Source organism: Odontesthes bonariensis, chromosome 22 (assembly GCF_027942865.1).
Source record: "Odontesthes bonariensis isolate fOdoBon6 chromosome 22, fOdoBon6.hap1, whole genome shotgun sequence".
In the NCBI taxonomy this organism is placed as follows: domain Eukaryota; kingdom Metazoa; phylum Chordata; class Actinopteri; order Atheriniformes; family Atherinopsidae; genus Odontesthes; species Odontesthes bonariensis.
The window spans coordinates 19,286,167-19,305,301 of record NC_134527.1 but is presented as its reverse complement, the minus strand read 5'-3'; the positions used below and the strand labels follow the sequence as shown (position 1 = coordinate 19,305,301).

Sequence of the window (19,135 nt, the reverse complement as noted above, 5' to 3'; positions counted from 1 at the left end):
GTCAATACAGGAGGAGAAACCCCAACTAACATGCGCCAATGTGCATACACTCCCGGGTCAGCAATCTGCCATAAATATCTTATTTTTTTTAGACAAGAAGGGATTTTAAGAGGGTGTTTGGGATCGTGTATATACATTTGAATTCCCACTAATCAGAAAGTGCTATTAATAGAGGGAAATATTTACTTATTTAAAGTTTGACAGGGACAGCGCGTGGAAATAGTACGTTAACGCAACCCTTACAACGTTAATATATTGAATTTTATTGAATTGAACTGAGCCATCTCATTGTCATTGCACATTATCATGTCATTACAAAACGCTAATCACTGTGGAAAAGGAGTCTAAGAAAATGTCCATACAATTTTGAATATCTACAGAATACTGTAGATGTAAAACATAAGATTATAAAATACAACATAAGGAATGGATCATTTGCAGACCGTGTCTCTCATTAAGCTGTTGAAGAAAACATTTAAAAACAAACAGGAAAAGCTGACTGCGAAATAAAGAGAACATCACACACAGAGCACATTACAAATGCCGACAAGAGCAGAGAAAAGGAGACATGCAGGAAAGAAAAGGGAATCGACCAGCGTTTTGTTATGTGCCATTATAGCTTCCAAGTTTGTCATAATGTCTATACCTTTTTAGCAAAGTTTTCAATTCAGTTCAATTCCGTTTTATTTATATTGCGCCAAATTACAACAAATTTCATCTCAAGGCACTTAAATAGTATAGTCCAATTCAAGCCAATTGGAATTCAATTAATTGTAGTCATAATTATTTTCAAAATAATCCAATTCATTCATATTTCCATGTCTGTTGACCTTTTAATGAAAAATAAATCGACTGAACCCACTCAAGGTGGCAGTAAAGTAGAACCAAAACTGACAGCTGGCTCACGAAGAAGAAAATATCCCTGCCATCAGCGAAGAAGAATGCGCCAATGACGAGCCTGCAAATTAACCAATCACATAGCAGGAGCGAAGATGGCGGAATTGGAGATCAGCGTCAGGTAGGCAAATAGCGTCAAACTTTATATGCCATTCATATTGTTTAAATTTATATTGTGTGAAGTATTTGCCAGTGAATGGTTATTTTTTATGCAGTGTGTATTTTTATTAGGTTAGAATAGCAGTAACACTTACATTTAACAGTTTGTCTTTCTCACTATTAGCACCACGCTAACTTAGCTTAGCTTAGCAACTAAACATTTGAATGGCTTCTCCGTTGCCGCATGTCAACAACAGCACGAGAACTTTGTGGGATCAGAGAGTGATATGACTTTGTTTATTTGATGACAAACCCTCCGTTTATGTCGAGATAAAGTATCTTTCAGTTAGCATCAATAGCTACCGTATGTCGTCACTGGTTAGATAGTTAGTTTGATTACGATTTTGTAATAATGAAGAAGCCAACGCCATTGACGGGCATGGACAGGACAGTAATTAAGTTATTTCAAGTTATTGCAGTATATAATACTTTTCACATACGCACTGTTTGAGCATTGATGTAAAAAATGAAACTAACTCAATTTTAAGTCTGTTAGTAAATTGTTTAATTGAATTTAGATGATCTTTTTGCAAAGCTAAATGATTGTGGGATTAACGTTATAGAGGAATGTTTAAATAGCACCTTGAACATTGAGTTATAAGTTTCATAGTCAAGAAAATGGGATCAGATTTGTTATGCCGTTTGCAAAATGTATAGAATTTGGTTATAAAGGGGAAGAGATTTAAAACTATCAATGGCTTTAATTAATGTAAGGGATGCAGAATAGCTGAGGGCTAATCCTTGTCAAGTGGACAGATGATGGAGTCAGCTTTAAAGATGCAAGGTTTAAAAGTGAAAGAAATGAAAGTATGTATTAACGAATAATTTAAAAGAGATTGCTGACTCTGCTGAGCTAATCTCTTCAGGAGGCTCATTCCACAACTTTGGCACCTTAAGAACATAAGCTGTCATCAAGTGTTTTTAGTCGTGTTTCAGGCATAGATAAGGAGTCCTATGCAGGACTGCGTCAGTCAGATATGTACCTACGACAGAGGCCATTCAGAGCCTTACAAGCTATTCTAGAACCTACTGGAATCCATGACAGGGAAGCTAAAACCGGTGTGATGTGGTCACGTTTCCTAGTTGTTGTTGGAAGCATTTCAGCTGAGTTTTGTGCAATCTGGAATCATTTTATGGATTTATTTGCTGTTCCGGTAAACAAGATAAGGAAATGAGTGCATATTTAATGACAATGAACATAATTTTTAAAATGTTTCTTCAGCATGAAAAAAAAAACATGACTGGACAAGTTTAGTGACATGGTGCTCAATTCTGTATTTTTTTTCCAAACCACACACTGAGATTTCTTGTAACAGATTTAATTTCCATGGAACCTGCATATGAATATGGTGAAGATGTTTATGGCATATGAACATTTCTGTCATGATGGCATACATTGTATCGATTAAACCTGACAGATCAAGATACTGTAACATAGATCCTGAAATAATAGCTACCACTGCATATATGGCAAAGAAAAATCTCATTTGACTGGATATCGATTGTCATGTTTGGCACCCTGATCTGCACACAAAGAACAATTTGTGGCTTAACATACAAGAACAAGCAGGTAATTTCTTGTGTATAGGCAGGTGCTGATGTGCGTTAACGCAGCAGTATGCACACATTATTGCTAATTAATGCTTTGCTCCAACATACAACTTTCCTTCTCGTAGGAGCTGTCGAGAATTATGGACCATACTGCTAGGGAGGTCCGCACTGAGAGAGCCGGTATGTCTCCTTGCTGCTTTTTGTCATGTAGTGTGAAGGACCCTAAAGTCCAAATATTAAGTAGATCAGTTTTTAAATTGTTTTCCGATGCTTCTGTAGGTGTTGAAAGTTGAGGAGTAAATGAGAAAATGTTCTCTGTTGGCATTTGTGTTTGATGGCTGCAGGCTCAGATTGAGGCAGAGCTTGACAAACACTGGGAGAGGCTGCATCAAGGACTGAGTTACTACAAGCCACCCAGGTATTGTCACTCCTTGGTATTTTCACAACAAACGTATAGTTATTCAGAATGAAATGGTTAATTGTCCCTCATCCCCTTTTGTAGCTCATCGTCAGCTGGGAAAGTGAAGGATAACAAAGATGTTGCACAGACACTGAAGGACTTTGGTCTGAGGATCAGTAAACTATTGGTAACAATCCTGTCCGTTTGGCATAACATGCGGTGCATTGTTCTTATCATTTAATTTAGTGAATGTTTGATAATGACTCGAGGTTTTGTTAATGTTGCAGAATCTCGATGAACAACAGAGCGTGCAGATTTTACAGTGCTATCTGCAGGAGGACTACAGAGGGACCCGTGATTCATTAAAGGTGCCTGTTCACATGTATTCTTAGTTCACTGTTTTGTAAGAAGAACAAAAAGAAAAAGATGATGATGATGATGATTGCTGACATCGTTGAATCTCCTCAACAGGTTGTTCTAAAGGATGAGCGGCAGAGCCAGGCACTGCTGCTAAAGGTGATAGAGTGATCTGCATCGAGCTGTTATAAGATCAGTATGAGGGGGGCTACTCCCACTTTTCATCAAAAAGTGTAACTGCACGTGTGTTTGTTTTCACAGATAGCTGACTATTACTATGAGGAGCGCATGTGTTTGCTCAGATGCGTTCTCCACCTGCTGACATACTTTCAGGATGAGCGGCATCCCTATCGGGTGAGAGGCACTCACATTAGTGATGATTCTTTGTTTTTACATTGTGTGTTTCTTGCTAAAAGTAGGTGGTAGTGGCCTGTTTTATGGAACCTCGGGCATGTTTTTATTTATTTTTTGTCCAGGCTGAATACAGTAACAGTGTCAATAAGCTGGAGAAGGACTTGGTGAGCAACTATCAGTCACAGTTTGAGAATCTCTTCCAGGCCGAGGCACCAACGTGGGAAACCCATGGAAACTTAATGGTGAAAATCATTTAGTTCATATATGTTTACCAGACTTTTTGTTGTAATGTTGGTTGAAAGTTTTCTGTTGGACTTAAAGGTCATTACTGCCATTAGCCCTTCAGGTAAACACATCTCCTCTTTTTTTTTTTTTCCAGACGGAGAGACAGGTGTCACGATGGTTCCTGCAGTGTCTGAGAGAACAGTCTCTGCTGCTAGAGATCATCTTTCTTTACTATGCGTACTTTGAGATGAGCCCATCTGACCTTCTGAGCTTCACCAAAATGTTCAAAGAACAAGGCTTTGGCTTGAGACAGACCAACAGACATTTGGTAGACAAGAGCATGGATGCGCTGGTCGACCGGATCGGGTAAGCGCGCTTACCTTGAGTATCCTTAAATCGGATGGATGTACGATTCCCTGATTCTGACAACTCTGTCTGGCTGATGTTGATTGTTTTTTGCTTTATTTTTATGATGACTACACATAACATAACACGAGTGTTCACGCTCATCGTGCTGGACTCTTATCTGACTCAGAAGCTGTAGGAAGTTATGTTTGTTACGTCTCTGCGACCACTCCTAATGAGCTTCACGTCAGCAGCTTTTCTTGCTGACGTGAAGCAGCAATGGATCCCATTGATTTTAAATTGGTATATTAGAAGTTGGTCGAGATTGGCAGGTTATTTATTTGACTATTATTACAAGAAAAAGGAACTGGGAGTTATATTACACTTTTTAGTAAAAAGGAAAACCTGTAACTCTGCACTGCAGATTCTACCTGTTCATTTAATGCCATACACAATATTATAAAAACTGACATGCTAGATTAGTGTATTATTACTTTGCGGTCCAGTTTACCTTTACCTCCCAGAGGGAAAAGTCTGTCTCTACCACAACATGAAGGGATGGCATCACACTGTGTCCTACGAGCTGTGTTTCTGATAATTCTCTGAGATAATTAGGTTAGTATAATCCTTTTGATTGGACAAAGCATAAACTCCCTGCTCTGTTCAGGATGGGTATGAATCAGTCTGGCCTATTTTTTTTATTTTTTATTATCTGTTGTAAGTTTCTGAGTCTCCACGTGAGATGTGACAGTTGGTAAATCTGTTTCTGTTACGGAAAAAAAAAAAAAAAGAATAGTCAAACTGATCCTTGACTGCAGCCTCCACAGTTAAAATTGGTGCATGCAGCTGGGTGATGTGTTCACATTGATGCTTATTAGATTATTAAAGCCTGAGCCAATGACTGCAGAGGCTTTTGATGTGGGACTGAATGGTGAAGAAACGTATGTTGTGTTGCACTCAAAAGACGGGTGTTAGCAGCTGCTAATTTTTTTAGGGGCTTTGGTATATTAGTTTTTTTTCTTTATTTTTATATTAGTAATATTTCCTTGTGTGCTTTTTGAATGACTTGTTTGTTTCTCTGACCTGCAGATACTTGAGCTCTCTCATCCTGGTTGAGGGAATGGACATTGACTTCCTGCACAAATGTGCTCTGGAGGATTGTACAGAACAGCACCAGTTCTCCGGTGCCGCCGATGTCATTAAGGTTCGACTTAAACTTGTAACTACTGCAGAAAATTAGCAGCATTAATGTTCACGCATAAAATCACAGCAGTCTGAAACCTGAAGCCATTCCAGATATTGGCCTGAATGCTGTTAAGATCTGCAGGACTGGGTGAAAGAACCATTTATGGAGGAACTCAATAATTCCACCTGTACAACTCTGAGACCGATGACGTAAACTTTCATGACGAATTCTTCTCGCATCTGATGTTTGTCGTTCCTCCAGGAGATGGATCAGCTGCTGCTGACACTCGGTGACATCCCTCATCATGGGCCTGTGTTGTTGGCCTGGGTCCTGCTGAGACACACAGTGAGACCAGATGAGTCCAGCCCCGTGATCAGGAGGATAGGCAACACCGCCCTGCAGCTCGGGGTGTTCAAGTACCTCTCAACTATGCTGAAAGGGCTCGGAGTCTCGGGGAATAATGTAAGATCAAACGGGTGGGAAATTGATTGTAAAATGCCAAAATGAAAGTCCACGGAAATCAAGACTAATCAGCTGTGTTGAATAATGTATTTTTTTTATGTTAAACAAATTCAGTGTCTTTTGTAGTTGTAGTTTCTCTCCTCCTCCAGAGTGTTTACTGCCTGCATGAAAGCTATAAACGTCGCTTGAAGTAAATCAGTCTTGAATGAAAAGTTTCTTTTCATCAGTTTTATAGAATCTGAACTCAATCAGGTTTCAAGTTTCATAATTATCCTCTTAAAAATGGAGTGTGGGAGGTTTTTTTCCTTGGTTGGAACGTGCAAACAAAAACTCAAAAAGATTTTCTTTGTTTGACCTCTAAAATGAAAAGTTTAGCCAGCAAATATCCCACTTTGGGGAATTCGCGCACACATAAAAACACTTTTTTCTGCAGCATGAAATGTTATGTGATGTTTTTACCATCTCTCCAGTGTACAGCAAGCACAGCGAGAATGTGTATCTATGGCCTCCTTTCGTTTGTGGTCACTTCCTTTGAAGAAGAAAGCCTGCAGGTACAGCCCGGTTTTACACGTCTAACCCCCCCCCGCAAAAACACACATTTATGATTGTGATCTGTGTTGGTAATTTTCCTTTTAATGGACGTGACAGACCGATGGCGTGGCGACGCAGTCCTCCAATCTGATTGATGCTGCCTGTGAGGTCCTTTCTGCTCCCAGTCTGGCTGAAGTCTTTTGGGAAATGGTGAGCTCGACCCACAAGATGAAAGGTGCTTGGTGATAAGAGAAATAAAAAGATTACTGTTGATAATCGATCTTGTTTTTCAAAATTATTATCTAGAAGCCAAACATGGGACTCGGGATGATCCTGGACAGTGCAGTTGGGATGTTCCCCCATAAGATTGGACCTCTGCTGCAGCTTCTAACTGCCCTCGTGTCAAATAAGTCGACTGTAAAAAAGGTAAATTGTATACCTGCATAGACTTTAACCCACCCAGGCTTTTCTTATGTAAATGCTTTAAAAAAAACAAAAAACATCAATACTTTGGCTTCTTTGTGACAGGTGTACAACTTCTTGGATAAGATGTCATTTTACACACAAGTTTACAAACATAAGCCCAACGATGTCATCTCCAATGATGACGAGACGCTGTGGAGGAGACAAACTCCAAAACTCCTTTACCCCCTCGGTTAGTTTTCTTTATTATCATTATTGCAACATCTCGATATAGATGGAGCGAATGTAACCAAGATTTCCTGAAGTTTTGGTGGTCTTTTGCATGAATGTGGGGGTATTTTTCTGAATCAATATTTGTCCACCTCAATCATCAGGCTCTGGGCAGACTAACCTGTGGATGCCCCAGGGAGTGCTGGGCCAGGTGATGATAGGGGGGGAGCAGGGCTACATGGTGCGCTGGGACCACTCCTACAGCTCCTGGACTCTCTTCACCTGTGAGGTGGAGATGCTGCTCCACGTCGTTTCAACCGCCGGTACACAAACGTCAACATTTTCCTCGAGCAGCTTGAATTTTCTGGTTTTAAGTAAACAGTACTTCCACAGTAGCACATTGTGTACTCCTTGGGACTGAGGACTTGGTGTGCTTGTGAGCATTTTTGGCAGCAGGACGTGTGGGTGTGACATCAACTCAGTAAAATACAACGGCTGTCTTTGTTGAGCTTCAGAAAATGTGGCTTATTGGTGTCTTAAACTGCAGCAGAGGTCCAAGGTCACTTTTTTTATTTTCCATGGAATTTGGTGACAAAAGACCAAAAAAATAGACTGCAGCAAGACAAATTTTTATATTTTCCACAAAGATGGAGCTCAGGTTCACTACGTGGGTCCTAATAACAACTGTAAGTTACTAAAGTAATGTTTGAAGCACACCGAAAGTATTCATTTTATGATTTCTAAAAACAAACAAATGCTTGGCTTTTAAAAAAAAAAAAAAAAAAGCTTTTTTTTTTATTTTTTTATTAGCACTGATGAATTAAACATGATTAAAATCTTTGTTTTTCTGTATTTTCTTGTGCCAGATGTTATAGCCCACTGCGCGCGTGTAAAGCCCATCCTGGACCTGGTCCATAAGATCATAAACACTGACTGGACTGTGTCCGATTGTCTCTTGCCTCTCACGTCACGCATTTACATGCTGCTCCAAAGGTAATCTGACTTTAGAGACACTTGGCATTTATTTCCATTTAAAACATTCTTCATCTGTAAAGTGGATTTATCCTCTCTGTCAGGCTAACCTCGGTCATCAACCCCCCAGTGGATGTGATTGCGTCCTGCGTGAACTGCCTCTCCGTGCTGGCTGCTAGGATGCCAGGGAAGGTGGGTATGATGGGTTCTTTCGGTATGAACAGAAGTGGGGAATCTGAGATTTTAGATTTTCCTCATATACTTAGCTCTTCTCTTTTATTTTTGGCTCTCAGGTGTGGTCCAGTCTGCACCACACTGGCTTCCTCCCCTTTGCCTCCAACCCTTTGACAAACATGGCTCAGTGTGTCAGGTGAATTAAAAAAAAAACAACCCATCCACGATTTAATTTCCCTGGTAAATATCAGACGTTATTTTGGGTGGAAGTTAAAGAAACAACATTTATTTATTTTATTTTTTTCCATCCCAAGTGCTGAAGGGATGAAGGCAGGTAACTACGGCAACCTGCTGGTCCAGATCGAGCAGCCCAGGGGGGAGTATGCTGTGACGATTGCCTTCCTTCGTCTCATTACAACCTTGGTTAAGGTAACTACAGTTTTTAGAAGACGCAAACCTTTCTGTCCGGCTGCTGTGACATGCGTCTTGTATGTTTGTCATTATGTTTTTAAGGGTCAGCTTGGAAGCACTCAGAACAAAGGTCTGATCCCCTGCGTGCTGCTGGTGTTAAAGGAGATGCTGCCCACGTACCATAAGTGGCGTTACAATACCTACGGAGTTAGAGAGAGAATAGGTGAAGGCCCTATTTATTTGTATTTGTTTTTATTTTCTCTCTTTAAATGGCAAAATAAACGCAAGACTGAGTAAGAGTTGGCTTCTCTGTTGCTGCAGGTTGTCTCATTTTGGAGCTGATTCATGCCATTCTCAATCTGAGCCCAGAGGGGGAGGACCAGGGCAGGTATGGGTGTATTTTCTTAACTTTGTGACCAACATGTTTTTTCTTTTTGTTTTTGGTCATTTTAAGACGACCAACCAAACGATCATGGAAAAAAAAAAAAAAAAAGTTCACTTGATAAAGATAAGTTTAAACTTAACAGGCTTTTAGTTGTTCACATAGAATCTTGTTGATTTCCTCCTCTTTCCTTGATGCAGCACTCCCACCCTGCAGTCCCTTTGCATCTACAGCCTGGCGAACACAGAAGCTGGACAGGCTGTCGTCAACATCATGGGAGTGGGAGTGGACACCATAGATGTGGTCCTCGCTGCACAGCCCAGCAGGTGAACCAGCCTGAAGTGTTCATCTTAGTTCTCCTTATATTCTATCTTCTTTTTGTCAACTGTGTTGTCATCTTTGACGAATTAACTTTGGTTATTTTTCCTGCATTTTCTGTCCAGCTGTGGCTCTGAGGGACCGGGTCAGATCCTGATCCAGACAGTCAAGCTGGCCTTCTCTGTAACAAACAACGTCATCCGTCTGAAGCCGCCGTCTGACTCCGTGTCCCCACTGGAGCAGGCGCTGACGCAGCACGGCGGTCACGGCAACAACCTGATTGTTGTCTTAGCCAAATATATTTATCACAAACATGATCCGGCGCTGCCTCGCCTCGCGATCCAGCTGCTCAAAAGGCTCGCCACAGTAAGACTTTTACCGCACAAACGCAGATTATCGATTCATACTTGAAAGGTTTAATATGGCACGGAACGTTTTCTGTAGGTTGCTCCCATGTCCGTCTACGCCTGCCTTGGCAGCGATGCGGCAGCCATCAGAGACGCGTTCCTCACACGGCTGCAAAGCAAAACAGAAGACATGAGGATAAAGGTCATGATCCTAGAGTTTCTCACTGTTGCCGTGGAAACCCAGCCTGGCCTGATCGAGCTCTTCCTCAATCTGGAAGTGAAAGATGGAAACGAAGGGTCAAAGGTATGAAATGCAACAAGTTTATTTGTTTTTAGCAAAGCCCGACAGGTGTTCAAAGTTTTTTTTTTTTTTTTTTTTTTTTTTTACCTTATAGGAGTTCTTGCTGGGTGAGTGGAGCTGTCTTCATGTTGTGTTGGACCTGATCGACTCCAAACAGCAGGGGAAATATTGGTGTCCGCCGCTGCTCCACCGAGCAGCCCTCGCCTTCCTCCTGGCCCTCTGGCAGGATCGCAGAGACAGCGCCATTTCTGTGCTGCGGACCAAGTGAGCACACTTTTTTTGGGGGGGAATTTACTCTGGCCTGGAAAAAAAACAACAACAAAACATGGAAGTGGATGTTGTGTAAGCATACATGGTGTGTTGTTGCCTTTTTTTTTTTTTATGCAGAGAAAGATTTTGGGAGAATTTGACAACCCCTCTTTTTGGAACCCTCACTCCACCTTCAGACACCACAGAGGTATCGTCCCGTTTTCACTTTGCTTATCAGACTACATCTAGAACTGGATGTTAAGGGATGTGTCAGCTCAAAGACTTGTAATGTGTCCCCAGTCATGTGTTCTGGAGACCTGTGCCTTTGTAATGAAAATCGTCGGCTTGGAGATCTACTATGTCGTTAGGTAATTTCAGAATCTACACGATAACTCGGCTGTTTATATCACTAATTATCAGCGATGTCTCAAGTGTTGTAATCGAGGCTCCCTTTTGTTGTTGTTGTTGTTTCAGTGGTTCCTTGGAGCAGTCTCTAAAGGATGGGCTTCAAAAATTCTCCAATGCACGACGCTATGAGTACTGGTCCCAGTATGTCAAGTCACTGGTGTGCCACGTGACGGAGGCGGAGGAGGAAGGCATCTGTTACTTACCGGAGACCCAGATGCTGATCTCTGCTTGGCGGATGCTGCTGATTCTTTCCACCAGTCACGTATGTTACAGTCGTCGTTCCCAGTTCAACTTAAAAGAATAGCATGACATTTTGGCGTGTTACCACCCTCTCATCAGCTGGCATCTGAAACTTTACCCTGAGCTAAGACAACATGCCGTAGGCTGTAGCCTCATGTGTCAGCCAACGGCATATTCCCAATATATTGAGCCTTTTCTTTTTAACTGGTCTGTGAAATCCTTTGCTGTTTCTTTGTTTGTTCTTTTCTGTAAAAAATCTTCTGCTTTTTGCTGCTTTTAGGCTGATGTGATGCAGCTGACAGAGGACTCAACCAAACTGAAGCTTTTCATGGACGTCCTCGATGGGACTAAAGCTGCTGTGAGTCACCACAACGTGAAACGTATTTCTGTGATTTATGGCTTCTTCTTTTCTATTTGTTTTTTTAAATTTATTTATCTTTTTTTTACCTGCTTTTTGTCCCTTTCAGCTGACCTCACCCATGTCTGAGCCTTGTCTTCGTCTTGGATCGATGATGGCCACTCTGCTGCTCATCCTCCTCAAACAATGGAAAAGGTGTGTGTGCAGTGTGCAATGGACAGAGGAAGAATTTGACATACTCTTAAATTCCTCTTCTTTTATAAACCGCTCTCTTTTTGTATCTAGTGTGATAGCAGCAGCTCCAGACATCCTGTCCCCCCTATCCCTGATTCTTGAGAACGTCCTACAAGCTGACCAGCAGATGATGGAGAGGACCAAAGCCAAACTCTTCTCTGCTCTCATTTCTGTGCTGCAGATTCAGGGACTCAACGGTAAGAAGCGCATGCGTTTTTCTTTTCTTTTTTTAAATCAAAAGTTTAGTCGCTCATTTCTTTTCCTCGACTGCCGAATAGGTGGGGATATTTCCCAGCTGCCCCAGCTGTTGCTGTCTGTGTGTGAGACGGTTAAAGACGAGGCGCTGGTGCTCATCGACAGCACTCGTCACATGAGTCAGATGGGAGACACGGCGGAGGACGAGGACAGCATGGAGACGGAATCTCCTCGTGGGCCAAAGAAAGACCAGAGAGACGGGGTAAGCAAAGCAGAGAGGGCGCGATGACCAGAGGATTCCAGGTGAAAACGGTTCTCATCTTTAAAACCCACCAACCGAAAACAAAAAGAGCGAATTCAAGTCCATTCCAATTCTCAGCTTTCATTAATTTATAATTGATGTTTTTAAGGATTTTTCTCAATGTTCAGACACAGCGTTGAGGCAGAAAAGTGTCTTTCAATATTCATTTTAAAATATTTTATTTAAATCATGTTTGAAATTGTATAAAATTGCACATGCATGTGATATGTTTATCTGTTAAAAACCTTTACCCGTTTCCATGCACGGCATTATTCCAATAATAACCTGGTTAAAACCGTACTCTGAGTAAGACACTGTCATGTTCACAGCATTATCTGATTACCTTAAACTGAAGTAGGTCATATTTAGAGTAAGCAAGGGTCTTTTTTTTCCCTTTTTTAAAAAAACAAAAACTGCTTTCTGTTTAAAGCTAATGCTCAGGTTTTATGCTTAACAGGATCTGCTCATCTGAATAGCTAAGAGAAATAAAATAAGAAAAAAAAAACATGTAACATTTAAGCTTGGGCTAAGTTATACACCTTAAAGGAGCTCTCTTTTAATCTTGATGTTTTCCAAAGCATACTGTCAGTTCAAAAGTTGCTAGTTTTGCTTATTATGTTTCTATAGAATAGTTGCTTGTTTTCAGATGGGTTTGTTAGTTTCTGTCACAAGATTTGGCAACAGTGGCTCTTGGTGCTGGCGAGGGACAAATCAGAGTAGCCTAAAGCATTAGCCATTTTCAGGAACTTTTCTTTCTTTTTTTTATTAGGTGTGTGTTCTAGCACTCCACCTCGCGAAGGAGCTGTGCCGCACCGATGAGGATGGTGAGCACTGGGTGTCGGTGATGAGGAAGGTTCCTGTCCTGCCCTCGGTGCTGAGCGCTGTGGAGCTCAGCCTGCGCTCCAAACACAACCTTTACTTCACCGAAGCTGCACTTCACCTGCTGCTCACACTGGCCCGCACTCCTCAGGTGAACACGCTCTTCTAATTTAAACCTACATCTTTAAATCGGTCTTTTCTCATGAATTAAAGCTGTTAACTTTTTAAGGCGTCTTCATTTTTCTTCTAGGGGGCAGCAGCTGTTGCTGGAGCAGGAGTTATTCAGACTATCTGCCTCCCTCTTCTGAGTGTGTACGAGGTCACATCAAACGGTGCATCACAGGTAAGAGAAACATGTCAGCTTTCACTCTACAGTTTGTTGCGTTTTGAGTAACGACAGTGACTTATGATGCCGATGTGAAGATAATACGACCTAATAGCAGGGTGCATCCATGTCCCTGAGCAGAGTTTCTCCCGGAAGTCCCAGGATTCCGCCTGCTGGCCGGGTGTGTACCGCCTCTGCATGTCGTTAATGGAGAGTCTTCTCAAGACTCTGCGTTACAACTTCATCAATGAAGCTCTGGACTTTGTTGGAGTACATCAAGAACGCATATTACAGGTATAAACCTGTAAAAACCTGGTGATATTTTAAAGGAATAGTTTGCCTCTTTTGACATGAAGCTGTATGACATCCCATATTAGCGATATCATTTATGAACATTGACTTACCCCCCGCTGCGTCCTGCGAGCCGAGTTCCAGCTGAGTTTTGGCGTTGACGAAGGTAGTCCGGCTAGTTGGGCTTAAAAAATAAAGCGTATTGCTTCTCAAAACAATATGCGGTCAAAAGAGTAATACATTTGCATCACAAAATCGTTCACCAAAAAAAGTCAGACCTCACAATCGCTTGGCGCTATTTTCTCTCTCCCTTCATATCAATGCATACAGCCACCTGCCGATAGCCGCACCTGTTACAGTGTTTACTGCTCGGCCTGCACTTCGGTCTGCATGGTTTACACAGCCTGCAGTGATACGAAGGGAGAGAGAAATAGCGCCAAGCGATTGAGAGGTCTGACTTTTTTTTAAGGTGAACGATTTTGTGACGCAAATGTATTACTCTTTTGAACGCATATTGTTTTGAGAAGCAAGACGCTTTATTTTTTAAGCCCAACTAGCCGGACTACTTTTGTCAACGCCAAAACTCAGCTGGAACTCGGCTCACAGGACGCAGCGGGGGGTAAGTCAATGTTCATAAATGATATTACTAATATGGGATGTCATACAGCTTCATGTCAAAAGAGGCGAACTATCCCTTTAAGCAGCAGTCTCCCTTTCGGCTGTTTTCAAAACCCCTTTACATGAAGCTGAGCTTCCTTTTTGCTGTCCGCTCAGTGTCTGAACGCAGTGCGCACAGTGCAGAGTTTGGCCTGTTTGGACGAGGCAGATCACACGGTTGGTTTCCTGCTGCAGCTCTCCAGTTTCTGTAAGGAGTGGCAGTTTCACCTTCCCAAGCTGCTCAGAGATGTGCAGGCAAGTCGAAGGAAACCGCAGCATCAACAAAAAGAATGCGTGGTGCTCGTGTTCAGCATTCAGTTACTGGTTATTTTTGCTGTGTGCAGGTGAACCTGTGTTACCTGTGCCAGACCTGCACCTATCTGCTTCACAGCAAAAAGATGCTCCATCACTACCTCCAGGTAAGCAAACTGGGTTATTTTTTTTAACTTCATTTTCTAACGATGCTGCAACATCATTGCATTCCTTCGTGATTCTGCATCACAAACACTGAATTAAATGTGCCCAAGACAAGAGAACATGTTATAAGTGAATTACAGCTCAGTGCAATTTTTTTTTCAGGCAAAGAATGGTGAGGCGTTGCCCCCCGGTCCCCTTCCCAGAGCGCAGCGGCCCCCTCAGACCCTGTCAAAAGAGGCAGCAGCAGGGGGGGGTGACAGAGAGGAGGCCGAACAGAAGGCCCTGCTCGCTGTGCAGTGCAGCCTTCTAAAGATACTCAGCAAAACCCTGGCAACTCTGCGGCACTTCACTCCAGACTGCTGTCAGATTCTCCTGGACCAGGTCTGACGAGCTGAAATCACTTCTCTCGCCTCAAAATTTGTTTAATCTTTAGTTCTCAACTCAGTTATTGACGTCCTTTATGTCAAGCGATGAAGGCAGGAACAGGTAAAGATTCTGATGATCTCTTTCTGTGTGTCAGTGCATGGACTTGGCAGAGTACAGGACCCTGTTTGTACTCAGCTTCACAACGCCAGCGTTTGACCCTGATGTGGCTCCTTCATTTGGGACCCTGCTGGCCACCATCAACGTGGCCCTGAGCATGCTGAGCGAGGTACACCTTGCTTATTTGATGAATATGAACCATAATCAGCCTACAGTGGATTCCTGATCATTTTGTGCTGTTTATTCGCAGATGGAGAAGAAGAAAGAGCCAGTTTCCCTAAGCATAGCTTCACTGGCTTCATCAGAGGAGATTCAAGCTCTGAAGTGAGTAATTATCCCTCCTAATATAGGAAATTGGTATCACTTTACACTTTAAATGTCTTTTAAAGAACATTTTGGGTAAAAATAAAGATAATCATTACTTGCCTGCCCAACAAAATCTGTTTCTAACACATTATTGGTGTTATGTTTAATCGATAAATAAGAGGTTAGTCCAATCAGGTCACAGCTGTTCAAGCTTCTTACAGTGAGTTGCATGACTAGGTTGATTATTAGTGGACCGATATGAAAGAGCTTCAGTTTTACCAGAGGGTTAACATTTCAGAGGTGGTCTCTCTTCCTCAGGTCACTGCTGATGTTCACCATGGAGAACTGTTTCTACGTGCTGATCTCTCAGGCTGTTCGGTGTCTCAAAGATCCCTCCATCCTCCTTCGAGACAAACAAAGGCTCAAGCAGGAGCTCAGCTCTGAGCTGGTGAGATCTCTGACCTGCCTTGTTTGAAGTGTCAATTCTGCTCATATTCTTCTTTACTGTGTCACCAATTGGCAGGAAACACTTCCAACAAATGTGATCAAATGTCATATTTTGAGCTCAAAACTGGGAGTAAGGGGAAAAAAAAACTGTAGCATGGACTGATACGGATATTAAAAATAATACACATTTTTAATTGACCTTCATTATCCACCAGATGATTGTTTTTCCTCACATTTCAGTCTGAAGTAAAACCCCCGCCATATTCTTCAGACTGTACTTATTGAGTATACCATTATTACAATGAATTCCTCTCTCCTTGTTTCCGTCCTCAGAGCACGCTTCTCTCCAGCCTGTCCCGACACTTCCGGAGGGGCTCTCCGTCGTCTCCAGCCAGCGGCATCCTCCCCTCTGCTCAGTCCAAGCCACCCACACCTGGCTCCAAGGTGAGCCACGAAGGCCAGGAGCCCGTCATCCAGCTCGTTCAGGCCTTTGTCAGACTTGTGCAGAGATAGACGTTTGTTTGTCTTTTTTCTACCCCAAAAAAGGTTAACATTTCACACCTGTAGTTAGCCAGGGTCATATGTATTTATATGGTGTCATCCCCCATTTTGAAGCTTACCGTTGGTGTTCAAGTTACACAAATGTGACTTAGTGTTTACTCTGATAATGTTTAACAATGAATGGGTGCCAAGAATAATTATTTTGCCAAAACTATTTCAACTGAACTTTCCAAGAACACAACCAAAATGCTCACTTTAAAAAGGTCAACAAGAAGCTTTCTTAAAAACACCCAAATGATGAGGAGCTCTGAGTCTGTGGAGATCTTGGTGCTACTGAACATCAGTCGCTGACTGTGGTCCATCTTTCCCAGGCCTAGTTTTATAGGTCACTACGACAACGACCTGACACGTTTAAAGTGCTACTTAAATACGACCTGTGTTACTAAATGTAGTAGAGCTTACCTGTAAAGTCTTTTCTATTTCACTTCCTTTTCACTTAAATCTCAACCTGAGCTATTTTTGCATTTGTTATCCTGTGTTAACGTTCTGAAGTGGCAGCCAAGATTTGTACTTTAAAAGAAAATGTATATGCTAATAAAGGGACCTTTGTACCACAGTGGGGAGAGACGTCTTTGAATCAAACAGCAGCAGACTCGAAGGATTCACCTTGATATTCATCTTTACTGCATTTGCACATTATTCCTCATACACATTTGAGCTCTAAACCATCCTATACATCAGCCGACAGGTGAAAACAAAGTAAAAACAAGTTGGTAATAAAATACATTTTCTTATATGCATCATATAAAAAGAAAAATATTAAACTTGGAGGGACTATTTACAAAGGCATTCTCTTTTTTTAAAGAAACTTTTACAACTTCAGTACCAGAAGTAAATCTTAAAAGGCAAAGCATGTGCAATTAAGGTTAATTTAAAGAAAAAAAAAAGAGCTTTGGGGAACAAGGTGATCGTTTTACAGCAGGACAATATCTGAATATGAACAAGGTAAACTATCAAAAGCAGTGTTGCGTGCTAAACCTGCAGGTTTAGTCGCTGCTACGATCTTCTGATGATTCGGAGTGTCTGCGCGGAGTCCGTCTGGAAACGGGGACACTTGTCCGCTCAGGCTGAGTGTCTGTGGTGTCCACTACTGTCCACTGACTGGGACCTCCTACATAAGACAAGGGGACAGCAGATTGTAACAACGGCTTGTGGAAAAACAGCGAGGTGTTGACAATCACTGCACAGCTTTGACCACAGACATGCAGGATAAAACCACCTGATACTCATGCATCTGGCATCTCGTTCATTTAAAAAAATAATTTGACATTTTGATCAATACCTCCCAGAGCTTCTAAAACTCACCACACTGTCTTATAAAAGGTAACACAATTTGTGGTTTTCTGTGCCTGAAAGTTTGTTGTGCTGATGTCACACTACTCCATGTAAAACCACAGAGTTGAACTCTGCAAGCAGTTAATAACCAAAATGTCAAACTATTTCTTTCAAAATGCCTGAAGTAGAAAAGGCTCCTCATGCATCAAAAATCAATCATATTTAATGCAGTTCAAACTGTCCATAGCATGTGTTTCTGTTGGCTTTTGTTTAATGAAACCAAAAAAAAAAAAAAAAGTCTTAAAGTGTCTCAATATAATAACATTCTGGTATCCACTTTCATGCAGGAGCTCATGAAACTCATGCATCAGATCACTCTGACAGCCTGCAACCCAACCACACTAACCTTCGCCTGGTCCTCCAGACGGGCCTTTCAGGCCAAAGAGGGTACAGTAATTTGTCTACCATTATTTCACAGGGAGCACAGAGGGGAAAAGAAGAGTAATTCACTGAGGAGAGGAACATTAGCGGAACATCTTGTAAGTGGGTTCTAAGTTTATGGGTAGACTCACCTCTAAATTGCCCCGGGCTTTCTTCAGCACTCCGTGGGTCAGAGACACTGCGCAGAGGAGACAATAATACACAAGTTAATTTGCATAATGTTACATTGATTATCGCCAAGATCCTCAAGTCACAGCAAATTTACAATTGGAAAAATAAACAAGTAATCCAAGCAGCTTTTCTTTTCAGGAGAAAGTTTCCAGGTAAAGAAAATAATCGTACACTGGTCGACGATGACCCTCTCCATTCCCTCTTTGAGCTGGTTGGTGGTGCGGAGACGTTTAACGGCGCCGCTCAGCATCCTCTCCTGCTGTGACAGTCTGCTCTTCAGTCTGGCTATCTCATTTTTCAGCAGCTCATCCTGACACACAGGATAACAGAAGGATTAGGTGCATAGATGCTTAATTAGCTAGGGTAGTTACAGTAGGTGTGCGTTTGCATCTACCTGCTGGTTGTTGCTGCCGTCCCCTGCTGCGTAACCACCCGGCAGACAGACTCTCCACAGCAGTTTGAGCAGTCGGCCGGCCTCCTCCAGCACATGCTGCATGGTGTTTGTGCTGATGGATAAACTCTTCAGATGTTGCTGCTCCATTGCCTGCAACGATGTGCACACAATGGCATTAACTCTCGTTATACTTTAATACGAGCAAATTCGAGCATGATAGTCCTGCTTCTGTCTGTACCTTGTTGTCTGCGCCCTGCTGTTTGAGTGTGTGGAAACACTCCTGCAGTTGTGCGTCCATGCTGCGGGACAGCTTACGGCCCTCTGAGATCTGCTTGCGGAGGGCGTTGTAGTCTTCAATCAACCCCAAAATATGACGCCCATTGCGATTGGCCCACGCTCTGTGGCCGGGCACCAGCCGAGAGGGCGCGCCAGAGACGCTGTCGCTGGAGCTGCTGCTGACTGAGCCGCCGTCCACCTCTGAATGAGCATGATGTTTCACAGCTGAGAACATTCAAGCACATGCACGTGTTGAAATGCACAACTCAGTCTTTCAGTAAT

General features: G+C 42.3%; 2 protein-coding genes across 5 annotated transcripts in view; one reads left to right on the top strand and one right to left on the bottom strand.

The window, feature by feature from the left end:
• Positions 1–864: 864 nt before the first annotated feature.
• Positions 865–16,852, top strand: nup188 (nucleoporin 188). Its single transcript, XM_075455602.1, has 43 exons — positions 865–1,018; positions 2,733–2,787; positions 2,952–3,025; positions 3,110–3,194; positions 3,295–3,375; positions 3,479–3,523; positions 3,626–3,718; positions 3,841–3,960; positions 4,098–4,309; positions 5,378–5,492; positions 5,736–5,936; positions 6,407–6,487; positions 6,585–6,677; positions 6,774–6,893; positions 6,996–7,122; positions 7,265–7,423; positions 7,967–8,093; positions 8,177–8,264; positions 8,366–8,442; positions 8,561–8,675; positions 8,760–8,880; positions 8,979–9,045; positions 9,240–9,365; positions 9,483–9,723; positions 9,802–10,008; positions 10,100–10,269; positions 10,393–10,462; positions 10,555–10,622; positions 10,729–10,924; positions 11,183–11,260; positions 11,370–11,455; positions 11,546–11,691; positions 11,773–11,951; positions 12,760–12,960; positions 13,060–13,152; positions 13,276–13,428; positions 14,200–14,337; positions 14,427–14,501; positions 14,662–14,880; positions 15,020–15,151; positions 15,233–15,306; positions 15,607–15,736; positions 16,069–16,852. Exons 1-43 carry the CDS (start codon positions 993–995, stop codon positions 16,246–16,248), a joined length of 5,244 nt encoding a protein of 1,747 aa, XP_075311717.1. The 5' UTR covers positions 865–992; the 3' UTR covers positions 16,249–16,852.
• A 45-nt stretch (positions 16,853–16,897) lies between these two features.
• cdk5rap2 (CDK5 regulatory subunit associated protein 2) overlaps positions 16,898–19,135 on the bottom strand; it is a 32,523-nt gene continuing 30,285 nt past the window's right edge. For 3 of the 4 annotated variants that reach the window (XM_075456327.1, XM_075456325.1, XM_075456324.1), the window contains 6 exons: positions 18,816–19,078; positions 18,578–18,727; positions 18,355–18,493; positions 18,144–18,190; positions 17,978–18,032; positions 16,898–17,407 (listed from right to left, as the gene is read on the bottom strand). In XM_075456327.1, the coding sequence (XP_075312442.1) occupies positions 17,283–17,407; positions 17,978–18,032; positions 18,144–18,190; positions 18,355–18,493; positions 18,578–18,727; positions 18,816–19,078 (779 nt within the window). In that variant the 3' untranslated portion in view covers positions 16,898–17,282. The remainder of the gene's footprint in view (positions 17,408–17,977; positions 18,033–18,143; positions 18,191–18,354; positions 18,494–18,577; positions 18,728–18,815; positions 19,079–19,135) is intronic. The other variant, XM_075456326.1, reaches the window with a different exon arrangement.